The 16,865-nt window shown below is 41.3% G+C and overlaps 1 protein-coding gene across 1 annotated transcript in view; it reads right to left on the bottom strand.

Moving 5' to 3' along the window:
- The window catches only part of FBLN7 (fibulin 7), a 736,014-nt gene that overhangs the window by 27,211 nt on the left and 691,938 nt on the right, over window positions 1–16,865 (bottom strand). The window contains exons 6-7 of the mRNA XM_085612121.1: window positions 7,646–7,783; window positions 4,566–4,704 (exon numbers count right to left, since the gene is read on the bottom strand). Of these exons, the coding sequence (XP_085468247.1) occupies window positions 4,566–4,704; window positions 7,646–7,783 (277 nt within the window). The remainder of the gene's footprint in view (window positions 1–4,565; window positions 4,705–7,645; window positions 7,784–16,865) is intronic.

The following is a 16,865-nucleotide window of genomic DNA, read 5'->3' as shown; positions in this document are numbered from 1 at the left end:
GATGATTACCCCAATGATTAATTACCTGCTGAGCATGCTACCACTTTTCCTCACTGACGATTTCCACCGCAAAATGGATAACCAGATTAATACATTTCTATGGCGAGGGAAAAAAGCGCCTATAAGTATTAAAAAACTATGGCTAGACAAAAAACTGGGAGGACTAAACCTAGCGGACTACAGTACCTTTCAAAACGCTTTCCTAGCCAAGCAGGAAGCCTACTGGGTGTAACCCGCCCAAGGGTACACGCCAGTGTGGCTAACAATCGAACGAGCCATTATAAACAACCTAAACCCACTGGTACTACTAACAGCTAATAAGCACACACATGCCTCCAGTCCAATACTCGAAAACACAAAAATTGCCCTACTCAAAATAGACAAGAAAATGAAGACCAGTGTAAGGAACTCAAAATGGGAGTCCCTATGGGCCAACAGCAAGATTAAATACAGGGGTAAATTCCTGTCCATGGATGCATGGAAAATGAAAGGCATCTCCTACCCAGCCGAACTGGAGGAGGAAGGCAACCCCATCACATTTGCCAAGCTAAAAGATAGACATGGGCTACCAGACATCGAGTTCTACAATTTCCTAAAAATCAGAACAGCGCTAACAAAAGCCAAACTAGCACAACACAAGCCATCAATTATGCAATATATAATGAAACTCAACAGAATAGGCCATCAGGTATCGCACCTTTACAAACTTCTACGCCCAAGGGCGCCACCAAAATTAACGATAAACCATCAAATTACTGGGTAAAACAACTCAACACCCCACTAAGTGAACAAGACCTGGCTCTACTCTGGGCCTCCCCCTCACGTAACAAAATCTCCCCAGTACTATCCCAAACAACATTTTGGCTGCTCCACAAGACCTACTGGACCCCGGCCCGTCTAGCCGCGCTGGGCCTCAGGGAAAACGACCTTTGCTGGAACTGCGACAACGAAAAGGGGACCTAGCACACCTCATCTTCTACTGCCCAAAAATTAAAACGTTCTGGGAAAAAATCTTCATTTTCATAAAAAAGGGATGCACACTAAAACCAGAGTTCTCTACCCTTACCACCGCATTTATGACCACAACACTTGATTCACAGCATGACAGAGATCTGCTAGACCTCCTACTGACCTCGGCAGTGAAAATGGTCCTGTCCAACTGGAAAATTACAGCTAAGACGTGATACAAAGGCTGGTTCAATTGGGTGACGTACCTCAGGGGCGCAGATAGCACCGCACTGCAAAACTCACCCTGGAGGCCAGCTACTAGGGGGATGTGGAAATTGCTGGACGCGTATCTGGACCCCTATGAACCCCCGTGAGATCACTTGAGGGGGGCGGCTGTCCGCAAAACAAAGCGCCACAAGCCCAGACTAGGCCCATTGCTGAAGTACTCTTCTTGTAACTATCTCCTCCCTTTCTTCTATACTATCTTTCGTTCTCTTTCAGCTGCCCTTAATCTTCTAGCAAGACATTAGAAAGGGGTATAGCCTAACATGTATACCATCTACCTGTAATCATGACAACACCAGCCAAACATGGCTAGTACCCTGTAACGGTAAAGCGAAAGTACCTGTTTAAAAAATGTAATAAAATACATTGAAATTAAAAAAATAAAAGCCAGTATATACACGGGTTCACAATTTTTGTACATGAACTTGTAAGTGCACAATTAATTCTGTATGCAATTCTATGAACATGCTTCCTGGGAACCATGAACTCACAAAAGTGCTTTTGAAAGTTGGAAATGCACTCATGTATGCTTACCTCTTTATTTCAAAAACATTTTTAGCAATTTTCAAATACCTTTAGGAATGCTCCTAGGAAACTGAGATTGCAAGAGATTTCCAGGAGTTCCTGACCCCCTTTTCATTACCATCCTGAGAAGAGATTCACTCTTGTTTTTGTACTACTATTTGCACTATGAGAAACTACGTGTAGCTTGTTGGTACTCACAAATGTTTGCAAATGGGCCCATTCGGGAACAGTTGAAAACTCATCACTTTGAGGAGGGATGGGTTTGCTCACACAGACATTCCACCATGCAAGCTCTGTCTGAATGTATGTCATGTAGGACAGCAAAATCCCACTATTCAGGATTCAGTGAATTATGCTCACATGGAGGTTCTCCCATAATGTCCACAAAAGCGCTAAGAGCACAAGTAATTGACGAAGATAGCAGTATTTAAATACTGTGTAACATAAGATAAATAACATAACATAACAATACTGCATAATCGATTTTCTTGCCTCATAGAGATTATAAAAACTGAAAATAAAGTGTTTATTTAATATTAGACCATCCAGTGCTTCATTTGTAATAATAATAATAATATTATTAATAATAATAATAATAATAATAATAATAATAATAATAATAATAATAATAATAATAATAATAACAATAATAAATACACATACATGCAGAGACCCACAGCTTTTCTTCACAGCCTGCAACCAGCTGCCAAATGTTGTGGTAACTAAATACCAAGGCTGACTGCAAGTGATTCTACCTCAAGCTTCTTTCTTTTTTTCACCATCATACACTTCCTGCCCTCACTCACTCTTGCACATTCCTGCTTTCTGCCCTTGTCACTTCTTCCTCCAGTTCTCTTCCTTTTTCTTCCTCCCTTTTCTGCCTTTCTTACTCTTCATCGGGGACAAAATCTGATCAAGAAGAATTAGTCTTTGTTTCCATAGCTTTAAAGCATCAAAATGTCAATGCCCTGTTGCGGAGTAAATTTTTCGGTTTCCGTTTTGGAAATTAGTTAAGTAGCATTGCATATGTGAACCCAGAATTGGTGATATATATATTAAAGCTCAGTAATTTATTGAGAAAGGCCAGCATCAACCTTGACAGATAATTAAAAGATTAGATATATAAACCCTGCTAGCATGGAGGGGACACATTAATCTTAATGAAAGAACTGGTTTATGTGACATCATGGCTACCATGTTGATGACCATGAAGAAGATACCTAAGCTGCAAGTCAGCCTGGTGACCCTCTATTCAAATAAGTTTTAATTATTACAGACATTACCATATTTCGTCATCTATTGGTATCAACTACAATATTCACTGTAGAACCACTTCATCATAAAAGTTCCTCATTATATCCAAGGGCTTCCCACAACTTCTATTATGAACAGTTTGGCTTCATAAGCCTTCTTCACAATGTGGGGTCTGAAGCGCATGGAATCTTCAGCATATAGGTCGGCAGCAGGGCCCTCACAAGAGGGTGGGAGGTTATGGTGCGGCCTTGTTTTCCAGGCCCCACTCTATTCGGGGCTAGCAGTCCTTTAGAAAAATGTATTTATAGATTGTTTATTGACAGCAGGATTGCAGTCTTCAATAAGAAAGAGGGAGCCTACATGGGTATACCAATGGATGATACCAGAAGTCATCATTTTTCTTTCTTCAGAGTACATTTTCATTTTAATATTTAGAAATGGGTGCTTGCAGCACCTGGCAAATATTGAAGAAGCACTAGAAAGCCCAACATTAATTTTGTTCCATAGGCCTTGCAAAGACTTGTGATAATCCTAATCAGCAGTGCACAACTTCTGCCATGTAGGCCAAGGAATACTGCTACCTCTTCAGGGCTGGACTGGCCGTAGCGGGCACTGGGTGTTTTCCAGGTGGGCCGGAAGGGTAGGGGCCGATTCTCGAGCAGTGGAGGCTGGTTTTGTTACTGGGGGCCGGTTTTGCAGCAGTGCTGAAATATCGACCCCCTGTAACAAAACACAAAGCGGCAGCAGTGGTAAAGCGGCAGCAATGCTGCCCTTCACAAGCACCCCTCCATACTCCCAGGGCCGGTCCAGCAGAATTGTTCCCAGTCCAGCCCCGTACCTCTTCCTTGCTTCTCTTGATGCCTTCATATGTTATGTTATGTTATTAAAATTTATACAGCACATGAATACCAAACGATGTCTTGGCGCTAACAATCAAGAAGCAAGCTAGCACACTATTTGGCTATTAGGCTTTTCTGGAAGATGTTAAACACAGAAGATTTCTGATGGAAAAAGGGAGGGTGATCCAGAGCTTCGAAGCACCCACAGTGAAGCTTCTTCTTCCGCCGCAATTAGCCTTGCAGAATCTCTGAGAGAGCATTGTTTTGCCCCTTCAGACCTAAGGCATCTGTTTGGTAAGTAACAATTCAATGACCGTCTCAGAAACTGAGGCCCGGTATCGTGTAGTGCCTTATATGTGAGACATAAGGCCTTAAACTTAATACGACACTTGACTGGTAGCCATTGCAGTCTTCGAAGATGCTTACCCACTGATTGAAACTTGGGGATCCCCAGCAGGGGATATCTGTGCAATGCTTAACACAGCCCGCTTCACAGTGAGCTCTTTATGCCCAGTCTGTGGGGTATGCAGCTCAACACAGGTGTTCTAAATACTACAGTCTAACTGCTTAATAATGGTAAACCTAAAACACAGTTAGTGAAAAACTGAAAAAAATATCTTGAAATGATCCGTCATGATCAACCTGAACGGGATTTATTAAATCCTCATTTTTATCAAAATTTGAAATTCGTAGGTGAATTAAGTTCATACTTACTTTGGTGACGTTTTGACATAGCTGACATTTCCAAATGACCTGGGGCAGGCAGGGGTCACACACTGGAATCCACCCCCTGTGTTAATGCACATGGATCCCCCAGAGCAGTTGTGTTGGGAGATGTTGCATTCATCAATGTCTGTAAGTCAAGAACAGTGGATTGTTTGTAAGACCAAAGTCACTCTGTAAAATATATTTATGTTTAGCACACATACATTTGTGACAGATCAGTAGAAGTATATTTATTTCTTGTATATCTCCATAGTTATGTTTTCTCATTGTGGCTACAGTGATACTGGTCACCTGAAAAAAGACAGCTTTCCCACTGGCAGTTAAGTCAGCAAATTTGGTGCAGGCATAATGTCGTAACAAGATGTAGTTGCAGCATTGAAAGTGTCTGGTAGGGTTTTTAGCAACTTTGCCTTATAGCACTGCAGATCAAAAAGCAGTTTTTTTTATTTGCATATGTCTCTTATAGCTCCAGGTAAATCATTATGCTAAAAGTATAAACAATAACTATTTTGTTGGTTTCTGTTTTGCAGGCCACTTGCAGGGGGTATAAATACACAAGGCGTGTGGATTAAAAAGGCAAACAAAACTTATACATTTAAGGTCAAAAGCAGTGCGACAATACTGCAAGGAGTGATATATAGATTAACAAATATACAGAAAGGTAGTAGTGATCCCAAAATGGGGATGGACCGCACTTCAAACAAATGTCAAAGGGACCAAGTAAAAGGCGTATGTTTTGATAGATATTTGTATGTCTAAAGGGGTGCTTAGTTAGCCGAGGCACTTACTACCCAAAAGTGCCATAAGCAAATTGAAACCACAAAATGCCGGAAAGTTATGAGAAAAGATTGGCTTGAACAGCACTTCCCATAAGTATAGAATTAGGTCATAAGTATTAAGCAAATATCATAGACCAATAATAGTATAATAACTATTGTCGATAAAGTTCTTGAATAGTTGTCAGGATATCCAAACAGTTTTCAAATGATGAAATGAGAATCCACCAAACTCCTGAATATGTTGTTGGTTTTAATGTTCTTCAGTGCATGTTGAATAAGGATTACAGCCAACACGTGTTTCGTCAGTACATGTTGAGTACAATGACTTTTTCAAGGCAATAAGCATGCAGGATGCTTTGAGAAAAAGTTTTTCAATCAGTAACGTAGCTCAGTTCAAAATCCACGAAAGCGTATCCAATTGATAAATAGCTCCTCCGTATGAGCCAATCTAATTGTGTATAAATGGAATCCGTTCAATATAATGAATAGCCAAAGCGTAACTTGTAAAAGTTGATGAGCAAGATTGATAGAATACGATGCATATAGCTTGCTCTAAATCCCCTGGAGCCAAATCAGCGGGAGATCACGTAAAGAAGAAAAGGCACAACACGAGGTGACTGAGTCATGTCTCCAAGCTGGTGCCAACAGTAAAGAGTAACGCGCATAATAACATAATAATAATAATACATTTAAGGTCAAAAGCAGTGCGACAATACTGCAAGGAGTGATATATAGATTAGTAGACAGAAGCAATCTAAAAGTTGCAATAAGAGCCATTTACATTTAAAGTCGACATTTGTCGTCCTGTTATTTCATAAGTGTTGACATAATCCATTGTATAGATAATAAAGAGGAAACAATAAGTAAAAGAGAAATCGAAATAAAAAGCAAAGGAGTTTAATAACCACAGACCTTGGTGATAGATATGACAACACATGTAGGTGGTCATGTGAACAATGACAGACCACTTGTTAGCCCACAGGGTCAGCAGAGAATATGTCCTCCAAACCCCTGGTGGCCTCCTCTCTGCTGTCTGCTATATTTAGATGTGCCTGACTCTTGCAGCATGCTTGGATGGTGTACAGGCTGTGAATAGTTCTCATCAAGCTTGTCCTTAGTTGCTGAAATGGTGCTGTTGTTGACAATAGTAATTTTAAATGTATGTATTGTTGGATCTGATAATCTATGACCCATGCCCCGTGTCTGTGGATAAGGGCATAGAACAGCATATGTCACTCTGGGAAATGGAGTTAGCATTGCTAGTGCTTTTTCTTAATTGTGTCTAATTGTGAGTCTCACAACTCTTTCTCAAGAACAGCTTGAGAGACAGTAAAGATTTGCTGATCTACCACTGGTCAGTGACTTCTCTGAATCAAGTGGGAAGGGGCTCCCCTAAATCAGCTCTGCTAATGTCTTCAGCAGGTCTGGTGCAGGTTCTAGACGGACCCATTCCCGTGAAATAGCCCACAGGTTGGCTGCTGAGACATCTGACTACTTTTACAGGTCTGAAGGCCCAGAGGCTATCGCCTTCGGTCCAGAGGCAACGATAAATCACTTACATCTAAGGGCCTGATTTCTCTTTTGATGGACCGCCCAGATGGATGGCAGAGGATATTGATCCCACCATCCTGTCTGCAAAATGTAGAGGTGACCACATGGCATGTACCTTTAAAGGAATTGCCATCACAGCGGTTCCTTTCGCATACAAATATTCTGGTGGCCATCAGTTTTGATAGCAGTTCAGTAAACGTTTAACATTTGTTTTGGTTTTCAGAAACAAGTTCTTAAATTGGAAGATTGTTTTTGAAAAAGAAGACAAAAGACTAAGGATCCCCACACCCGAGGAGAAAACCCCTATGGTGCGGGAGTCATTATGCTTTTTGTAATGCCCCTCACCACAAGGTTTTTCCTGGTGGTGATGCACAGGAAAAAAAGACATCACTCTGACCACAAAAATTGGGTGGATGGTGTAATGCCCTTCCATTGGCAGCCTGTGCTCTGTCAGGCCATCAGAAGAGGTGTCCCGTCAACTGAGCCAAAAGGGGCTCAGTCAACGGAAAACATACGGTCTGCCCATCTCTAAATGAGACGGGCGGACCGAGGGTTTTGCACGGAGTACCCTGTCCGCAAACTTTAAATAGGGACCTAATTCATTTTACTTTACATCTTTGAGTCAATTGCAGCTGAGGCAATTCCACATTCAGTCTAGCTTGCCTCCCAGTTATCTCACGTCTAGTAGACACAGAAAGTCCTGGCAAACAAACAATGACAATTAACTTTATTTGTCACCTTCGCAGCTTTTCCCATCTCCAAGGAGCCTGTATCCATTTGGACAGGAACAGCGAAAGGAGCCAGGAGTGTTTATGCAGGTGTGCATGCATAGCCTTGGAACGCCTTCCACTTTGTAAACTTCGCACTCGTTCACATCTGTATGGAAAGAAAACAGAGTTAGTTCTGAAACACAGTTTTCGTTTATGTTCATTCATGTTCATGTTTTTAATGAATTGCTTGGTCCCTCTTTAACTGTGACAGTAACCCACTCCATTGTCGTTCGAAGGTAGGAAACTATGGGGCATATTAGCAAGGGCGTTATCGCCGCTTTAGCTGCACTTTTTGCTGCTAAAGCGGCGATATTTTTCTCGCCCTGTTAGCAAGCTGTCGCTAACAGCTTTTAGCGACAGCTTACAGGCGATAGCGCCCGTTTTTGGACCGCTTTGCATGTCAGCGATATTTATCGCTAATGACATGCAAAGGAGGCGGTCCCAACTTGAAAACGACTGAAAGCAGTCGCAAACACACCTTCCGCCTATTAACAAGGCCCGCGAAGCGATAAAAAAACGCACGCTAACCACGTTTATCACTTAGATTTTACACCTGGTAGAAACCTGACTTACCCATTATAGTCAATGGGAGGTGGATTCTACGGTTAAGTCCTCACCTGCCTATTAGCAAGATTTCCATTAGCGATGGGATTTTTATCGCTGGATATCTCACGTTATTGTTGGGATTCGCCGCTATCGCTGGATTTAATATCGCCTTTGAGATAAACATTGATGATAACGCGTTATCTCTGCGATAAAATCCAGCGATAGCAGGCGATAAAAAAAACAGCGCTAAGCGTGCTTGCTAATATCCACCTATATTCCTCACTGCTGAGCATAAATATATAAAGGCACGTGTTACACAATTTAATTAACAATATGCTAATAATAATGTAGTGGTACAGCTGACATTATAGCTGTTGGTATTACATAGTGTAAATTGTTAAAGTTCCAATCAGTTTAGGATGTATAGAACTATTAACCGTGGACTGTTGTATTTTCTTCCATAGTGGCTTTCAGCTACTTGCAGGTCATAGAGTTACAAGACTTTCTAACTATCTCTTTAAAGGAGGAGAAGGAAGGAAGGGAAATGAGGAATGGTAGTGTTGCAAATATTCAGAGAATCTTCTTTCTAAATATCACTTTAAAGGAGGAGAAGGAAGGGAAATGAGGAATGGTAGTGTTGCAAATATTCAGAGAATCTTCTTTCTAAATATCACTTTAAAGGAGGAGAAGGAAGGAAGGGAAATGAGGAATGGTAGTGTTGCAAATATTCAGAGAATCTTTGGGATTTCCGAAGTTTGCACCATGGATCATGATGTGCTATATTGTTTTAGGTTCCTATGAGCTAACGACTAGAATGCAGGACAGTGTGAAAAAGATTCTTCTCAGGATAACTCTTGGAATCTATCTTGGATGTGCCTGGACATGGACAGGTGCCACTAGCTTATCCTTGTAAGAATGGGCGATAGATATGACATAGTTGTAAAAAAAAGTGATTGAATAAAGGGGCCCGGCATATGCTACTGTGTAGCAACAATGTTGGAAACTTACAATAATTACATGCTAGCTATTCCCTATGTGGTGTGAGTAGCGGTACCAACATTATTGTACGATATTGGGAGGCAACAAGTCCCCTTGCCAAGGTAGACAAAACCTGTTTGCACTTGCCACGTTCCTGCAAATGGCATATTTTTTCTATAAAAAACAAAACCTCTATTTGGCAGCACTGACACTCTCCAATAACTATCGGCTGTGGGTTTCAAATAAAACAGAACTTAGTAACCCTCCCGGTGTGTTTTGGCCAATGTGGCCCAACTTTGCAAGGTTGCAGTTCTTCCAGTCAAGGAGAGCTTGATAAGTAGTACTTTCTATCACCATTACATTATCTTAGCTTGATAACTGCTAATTTCTTCCATTCTTCATTGAGTTTTTGCTCTTCATGAGCTCTTTCGTGGAGCACAGCAGGTACAGAGTGCCCAACGTGTTTGCGGCATAACAGGAGGTGATATTATCTACCCAATCCGCGTGAGACATTTTCCATAGGAGTACCCAGGGCCACTGAGCCTAGCTCTCTCTTGGTTATGACATCCCTGTGTACCATATATATTGGCGCACAAGTGCCTAGTTGTAACAAGAGTCAGTTAGGTAGCTGTGGTTTCCAGCCCCTCAAGGCATGTTGTGATAGGACAGCGGCACATGACAACATACGATGCCTATTGGAGAGCCCAGCAGAGCATCTCCATCGGTCTAAACACCATTGCTTAAAACACTGTGGTCAGAGCTTGGCTGGTGCTGAACATTAACACAACACCAACCGGTGCCAGCAAAGTCTTTTACTCGTAATTCGTTTACGAGTGCTCTGTCCCCCCGTGCTGAGGTCTGATGAAATCCCAAATGTAGATGGCTTGAAACTTTACACTGGCAACTGCATATTTCACAAGGTGTGTTGTGATCTTGCTTTTTTTTACTCCATTTTGTGTCTGTTTTGAAATGTACATTCATGCCCTTTCTTTAAGTTTGACATTAGAATGCTTTCAGGGTCAGTAGGTGGTGGTTGGAGGCTGAGCAGGGGTTGTTTGATATATGGCTCTCCAAATAGAGCTTTTTGGCATTAAAAGATTCCTACAGTTACTATGGGGCAGATTTATGAGGCCCGTTGCGCCATCGGAACGTCACTTTTTGTGACGTTCCGTGGCGCAGAAGCCTGCGTGATATTTATCAGGCAGCACTGAGCCACTTTTTGTGGCTTAATGCTGCCTCATAAATATCAGTCCCTTTAACGCAGTGTTCTGCGTTAAAGGGGCGTGCAATGGGTGTTGCTGGGGGCGTTCCCAGCAACATCCATGGCCTTTTGACACTGCCCCAGATTTACGAGAAATCGTAAATCTGAGGCAGCGCCAAAAGCGTACGCCTCCCCAGGGGAGGCGTAAGGGAGCCGCAACGGGGAGAAATGTCTTTATTTCTCATCGTTTTTCCTTTTTCTATGTGTGCTGCATTCTGCAGCACCCATACGAAGAAGAAAAACCTCTTGTGATTATTTTTGTACAGAAAGGTTTCCCTTCCTGTACAAAAATATTCATCTCCGCAACGCTGGCACCCTTGCACCATGGTGCAGAGGTGCCTGCGTTGGCGCAGGCAGCCCATTGTGCGCAGGCGCAGGGGAAAAGGACCGGAATGCGCCGCATTTTATAGATACGGCGCATCCCTGCCCTTTTCTTTTGCCGTAGGGAAGCGCAGCAGAAGGGCCTAACCTCATAAATCTGCCCCTATATGTTCAACCAGTTGTCCTTATTGCCCAATTTGTTCCACCTTTCACTGTGAGGATACGTGTCACGTTTAGGGCAAATCTACTGTTTTAGTAGATATTTGTCGTGAGAAAGAAAAATAAACTGTGCTGTGTGCATGTTTGCTATGAACAGGGATAAGTATTCATTGATTTACTTTTATTAAGTAACCACTTTAAGAGTTTCTATGACACCACCAACAGCCATTTTGACCTTAGGGTGTAAAGTCTGATGCATTAAATGTGACGTGCATAAACACGGCGCCCTACGACACTGTGCTTAATTTCTGCTCTGCATCTTGAGAAGAGTGTTATGTGGAGGGAAGAGGGTCACGCAAAGGCCTCGAACGCCGAGTCTCGTGCTTCTCTCAGTTTGTTGCTAGGCAGAGCATGACTGCAGGCTGAGAAAAGTGTAGTAATCAGGCGACCACACTGGAGTGATGATGTCAACGTAGGTTTATTCGTGTAGCAGGTAAGCAGGTAAAATAGGTAGAATAAGTCCAAGTATAAGTCATAGCAGACCCCACCGGGAGCAGCCTGCTAGCTGCTCAGCCTCATCCATCCACTGTCATCCCTCATTCAGTCACCCAAGCATTGCACTCACAGCCCACACACCAAACATTCCATTCAGAACACTCACTCAGGCTGAGCAGCCAGGGACAGGGAAACATGGGAGAGGCAATCCATAACATCAGGATACTACACATTGCTCAGGGAATGATGTGTCCTCAACATATTTAGCACTACAGAAACGATAGAAGTTCCAGGAAGTAAGAAAACTTATTATTAACATTTGGATTTCTTTTGTAATACAAAAAAACTGAATTTGTTCAGTATCCAAACTCTTCACGGTGCACACACGGCAAGTGTAATGATAACTTCTTTAAATAGTATGAAGCTGCCTCCTGTGGAACCCAGTAGTAATTTGGTGAAATAGAAGGAATATTCTTTAACTACATTGAAAGATGAGGGCAATACATAATCTCCTGAAAGGAAAAGAAAAGAATATTAATGCATTGCCTTAGATGAACATTTCTCACAAGAGTATGGACTGTTGTTACAACACATACTACCTAAGAAAGCAGTGAAAGGAGAGCCTATTAAAGACTATGGTTTTGCTCTAACAATCTCTCATTGAACTGCAGGTTTGTAGCTCCAGCATTGCAAACGTATTTGTGATCAAGTAATTACGTATACTAGGAATAAGGAGATGCAGAAAAAACCCTGGATAGAAGGGGATTTTTCACTTAAAGATATAAGTACATTGGGTAAAAGGGCAGTCTGATTGTCTGAACATTGTGCAAAGCCAGTGCCTAACATGAGCCAGTGGTTTCCGGGGTCGGCACAGTCACCTAACTGCTAGTACCTGCACGTTTGATAGCTGCCACATGGTTGAGCTGTTTGTGTAAATTCATATACATTAAAAACAACTAATACCTGCCACCCAAGCCATTCTTAAAGCTTTGGAGGCCTCAAACAGTCTCAATTGTCACACTCCTAGCAGTGTGAAGGTTAGTAGTTGTATAAATACTGCGATAGCCGTGCTGGCAGGGCCAATGTGTTGTGCAAACTGCGGTGGCCTTTTTACAAGGCCCTGGCACTTATTTTTTATAAAAATTAAGCACTTTGCAAAGCCAACTTTAAATTCGAATAAAAGAAGAATATATGACTCAATTGACAAAGTCTAGAAAGGGTAAACAACGGGACACGACTGGAGCAAAATACCTGAACCTCTAGGCCATAATAAATTAGTCCAATGGGCTTGTCATAGCAGTGGCCGCACACAAAACACTGCAATTTGTATATCACTAGATATGGTTAATCTGTAATCATCACTTAATTCTAGAAGCTAATAGCCCTGACCATATTCTTATTGCGTGTGACACTGAATGTACAAAAACGGGATTTGAGAGAGTTTCCTGATGTGTCTGAAGTGAAGTCTGGCTATTTGAAGGGGGTTTCACAATGTATTAGGTTGAAAATGAATGCAGATACAAAAGTAAATAAGGCTAAGAATATTCCCATCACAGTAAGGGATGAAGTTGAAAATGAACTCAAGAGATTGTATGGGTCTAACACAATTGAACAAGTGTAGGAATCAATGTGGATTTCTCCTTTGTTCATGGCCTGACAGGCCAATGGAAAAATAAAAAATAAAAATAGAGAGAGTGAGGGTAATGAGGATCCCGAACCCCCGGTCTGGATATGAGTATGAAACAAAGAAGGGAGAGAGATGCAGTCGAAAAGGATTCAATCGAAAAGAAGGGGGAGAGCTAGAGAAAGGAATAATTCAGGGCAAAATAATTTCCTATTTGGAAAAAGACCCATCACTCACCAACCTGGTTGGTGACATGCTTCATCATCTGGGTCCCACCCTGACCGCCGAATGCCGTCAGGGAGTGCTTCGACGCCTTGGCTTCATATTAAATTATTAGGAAGCACACCGCTGACACTTTTAATATATCACTTTTATTTTTCATCATTCACGTTTTCACTCACCTACACACACGAAAACCCGCTCCGCTGGAATTCCAGGCGTCGAAGCACACCCTGACGGCATTCGGCGGTCAGGGTGGGACCCAGATGATGAAGCATGTCACCAACCAGGTTGGTGAGTGATGGATCTTTTTCCAAATAGGAAATTCTTTTGCCTGAAATATTCCTTTCTCTATCTCTCCCCCTTCTTTTCGATTGAATCTTTTTCGACTGCATCTCTCTCCCTCCTTTGTTTTATACTCAATGGAAAAATTCCCCAATTTGTGGATTTAAGATGCTTAAATGATAATCTTATTGTAGATCAAGTTCCTTTGCCAAGGACTGGTGAAATGTATTCACTCACTGGAAATGACAGATGGTTTTCCACTTGGGGCTTTCCTTTGACAGTTCACAAAATTATCTTGCACCCATAAAGTCAACAGTTTAACAGTTGTAGTCATTATTTTGAGTGTTTTCAACTCTGTCCCATGTCTTTCCGCCTGGCATTAGTTGCTGCGGTGCTCCAAAGGCTCGAGATGGTGTTATTTGGAGATATGATGGGGTAGGGTGTTTTCAGGATGACTTTTTGATAATGGACATCAACAAGAAAAAGCATGGTCTGGCTTAAGAAGGTATTTGAAGTTCTAGTAGGAAAAGGGTTTTACTGCAGATTTAAATAATTATAAATTCACAGAACATGTTACTTATCTTGGCCATGAAATTGATTATGTTGGCATCAGACCTAACAAAAGATTGGACATAGTCAATAGGAAAGCTCTTCCGTCACATTTCAAAGATAATCTTACATCATTTTTGTTCTATTCTAAATTTGTATAGAACTTCTCAGAAAAACTCAGAATATAAGGAAAGTGTTAAGAAATAAGGTTAAGTTTGAGTAGGGCAATGAAAGTCAAACATCTTTCGAAGAGATCAAAAGAGCCATCAATAAAGTTCCTAGTTTACAAGGTTTTGATCCCAAACATCAGGACTTGCTAACAACAGATGGGATGCCAGTACAAAGGATTTAGGGGGCTTTCTCTCTGAAGTGGACGAGTCAGGAAATGAGGTTGTTATTGCCTTTGCTTCCTGCTCGCTGTTCCAAACTGAAGAGAAGTATCCGGTAATAAAGGGAGAAACACTGGCCTGTGTATGGACCGTTAAACATTCCTGTAAGTACATTTTGGGATGCAAATTTATAATCAGGAGGGATTAGAAACCGCTGACTAAATTACTTAAGACTGAAGACATTTTTAAAGCATCAGCAAGAATTCTATGTCTATCTAGCTTTAAGATTTCTTGTATGAGGTCCAATGTATACCCCTTGCGAAAAATGTTCAAAGTCGAATGGCCTTACCTATGAAGAGATGTATGAGGATACTTGGAATTAATTTAATAGGGCATGTGAGTGGGAGGTGAATATAGCGAATAAAGTTTTAATAAAAAAGTGGGAGTTTGTTTTTGAAAAAATAACACTGACACCCTGAGATTTTTCTCCCATTGTGAGGAGGTACTTTGTAATTTTTTTCTGTTCAGGACTGCCAGGGATACCCTGGTGGATAGGAGTACCCTGTCCATCAGACAATAAATCAGACCCTTAAGCATATAATTTTACAAATTACTTTCTTTTGAAAGTTCACTCATGTGAATTCTTTTTCCAGGGTCATTATGTCGGTAGATGATAAAAGCAAATATTTGACCTGCTGGAGGTTAAGAGGCTAGATATCTAGCACAATATTTTCCATACAAAAAGTGTTCAAATGTATTTCTTTGCAACAAATTGCATATCTACTTGTTTATTTTCATGCTATCATTTCCAATTGTTTTCTACACAATACACTGTTCCAGAACGGTTTTATACAAATGTTTCAACACACACTCAATGCTCTGCCACTGTTTTGACTAGGTTCGCATTATGCAAATTACACATACACACGCAGCACCCAGATGACTCTTGCATCTGAGGAAATGTGGAACATACTAGTGAGGAGGTGAGAGGTAATCGTGATTCAGATGTACTATAAGAAACAAAATATTATTTACCAGATGTGACAAGCATTAGCAAATTAAAATAAGTCTGGCTTAATGAACTAACACAGTCAAACAAGCATTTGTGAATGCCTGCATTTGTGAATGCCTGCATTTGTGCATGCCTGTATTTGCAAGCATTAGCTCATTAAAGCCGGAGCTCTTGGCTTTGGCAGTGCTTTTGCGACTGTTGTAAGTTTTACATGACCCTAGTTGCTGCCCCACCCAAAATGAGCGGAGGATGCATGTGGCACCTCTGATGGAAATACACAGGATTATTTTACTTTAAAATTATAAGTTACAGGAGGTAGTCTCCTATTTGAAAAATTGTACCAAGCAAAGACAACTTAAACCAATCACAGATTGATAGCTTTAAACGTTCACCCATGGTAAAACCAGATACTGTCAGAATTGGGTACATACAGCTATTACATACAGCCTGAATTGCTGAAAGGTCATTCACGGGAATGATGAATTTAAATTAGTTAGACAGCCCCTTTATTCTTGCAAGGGCACATTATTGAGCAGCTGCTTAACATGTGGGTTGAGGTTTGTGTAGCTTGTGGAGCGCCTATGGTCACACACTAGTAGTACCGACTGTGGCAAAAAAAAATCCCCCCTTTTACTGGGTATCAACGCCATGCACCGCTCCTTGCACCATCTTCAGCTTATTTGTAGCGCCTTTTAATAAGCTTGAAAAAACGTTTTGAATGTAGCTTCTTCTTTTATCTGCATTTTATTAGATTGCATGGTTATTTATCAGTCAATTCATTGATAATCTTAACTTCTTCCAAATTCTGTATACAATTCCCAATGCATTTTGAGCCGAGAGCTCTTCATCAGGGGAAATGCTGATGCACTTCAAAGGAAAACAAGCAACATTATACATCTATCAAGGAGGATAAAACATAAATGAGGTATAAACATTTAAATTTCACAAATTTCAGAAGGAACAATAACCAAGAGGTCTCCATGTTATTTTATCAGAAGAGTTTTATTGACTTACTGTCATTATACAGAAGAAGTATGTGACCAAAGTGCCCAAAGTGCAGTGTGTGAAATATGGTATCTTTTAGCTGTAACCTCAATTCACTAGACCTCAGTTCTGTTTCCCCCAACTTAACCACTGTGGACCAAAACTTAGATCAAAGGGCTCATTATTGCCCGGACCTGGTAGTAGCCTTGGCAAAGCTAAATTAAAATTGACCACAGTGGAATGAATGCTCATAAGACCCACGTGCACAGCTACACACTAGAGCTGCCGAAACCTGCTCTGTACTAATCAAGTGGTAAACGTACAGTCTCCCACGCTTGCACAAGGCGCTAACCAGCCAGGTAGTATACCAGGATAATCACCCGCCTGCCTCTCTAAATTCTCAAGTGCCCTCACAGCCTCTCTCAG

The sequence above is a fragment of the Triturus cristatus genome, chromosome 6 (genome assembly GCF_964204655.1).
Source record: "Triturus cristatus chromosome 6, aTriCri1.1, whole genome shotgun sequence".
In the NCBI taxonomy this organism is placed as follows: domain Eukaryota; kingdom Metazoa; phylum Chordata; class Amphibia; order Caudata; family Salamandridae; genus Triturus; species Triturus cristatus.
This window is presented reverse-complemented; position numbering and strand designations above follow the sequence as displayed.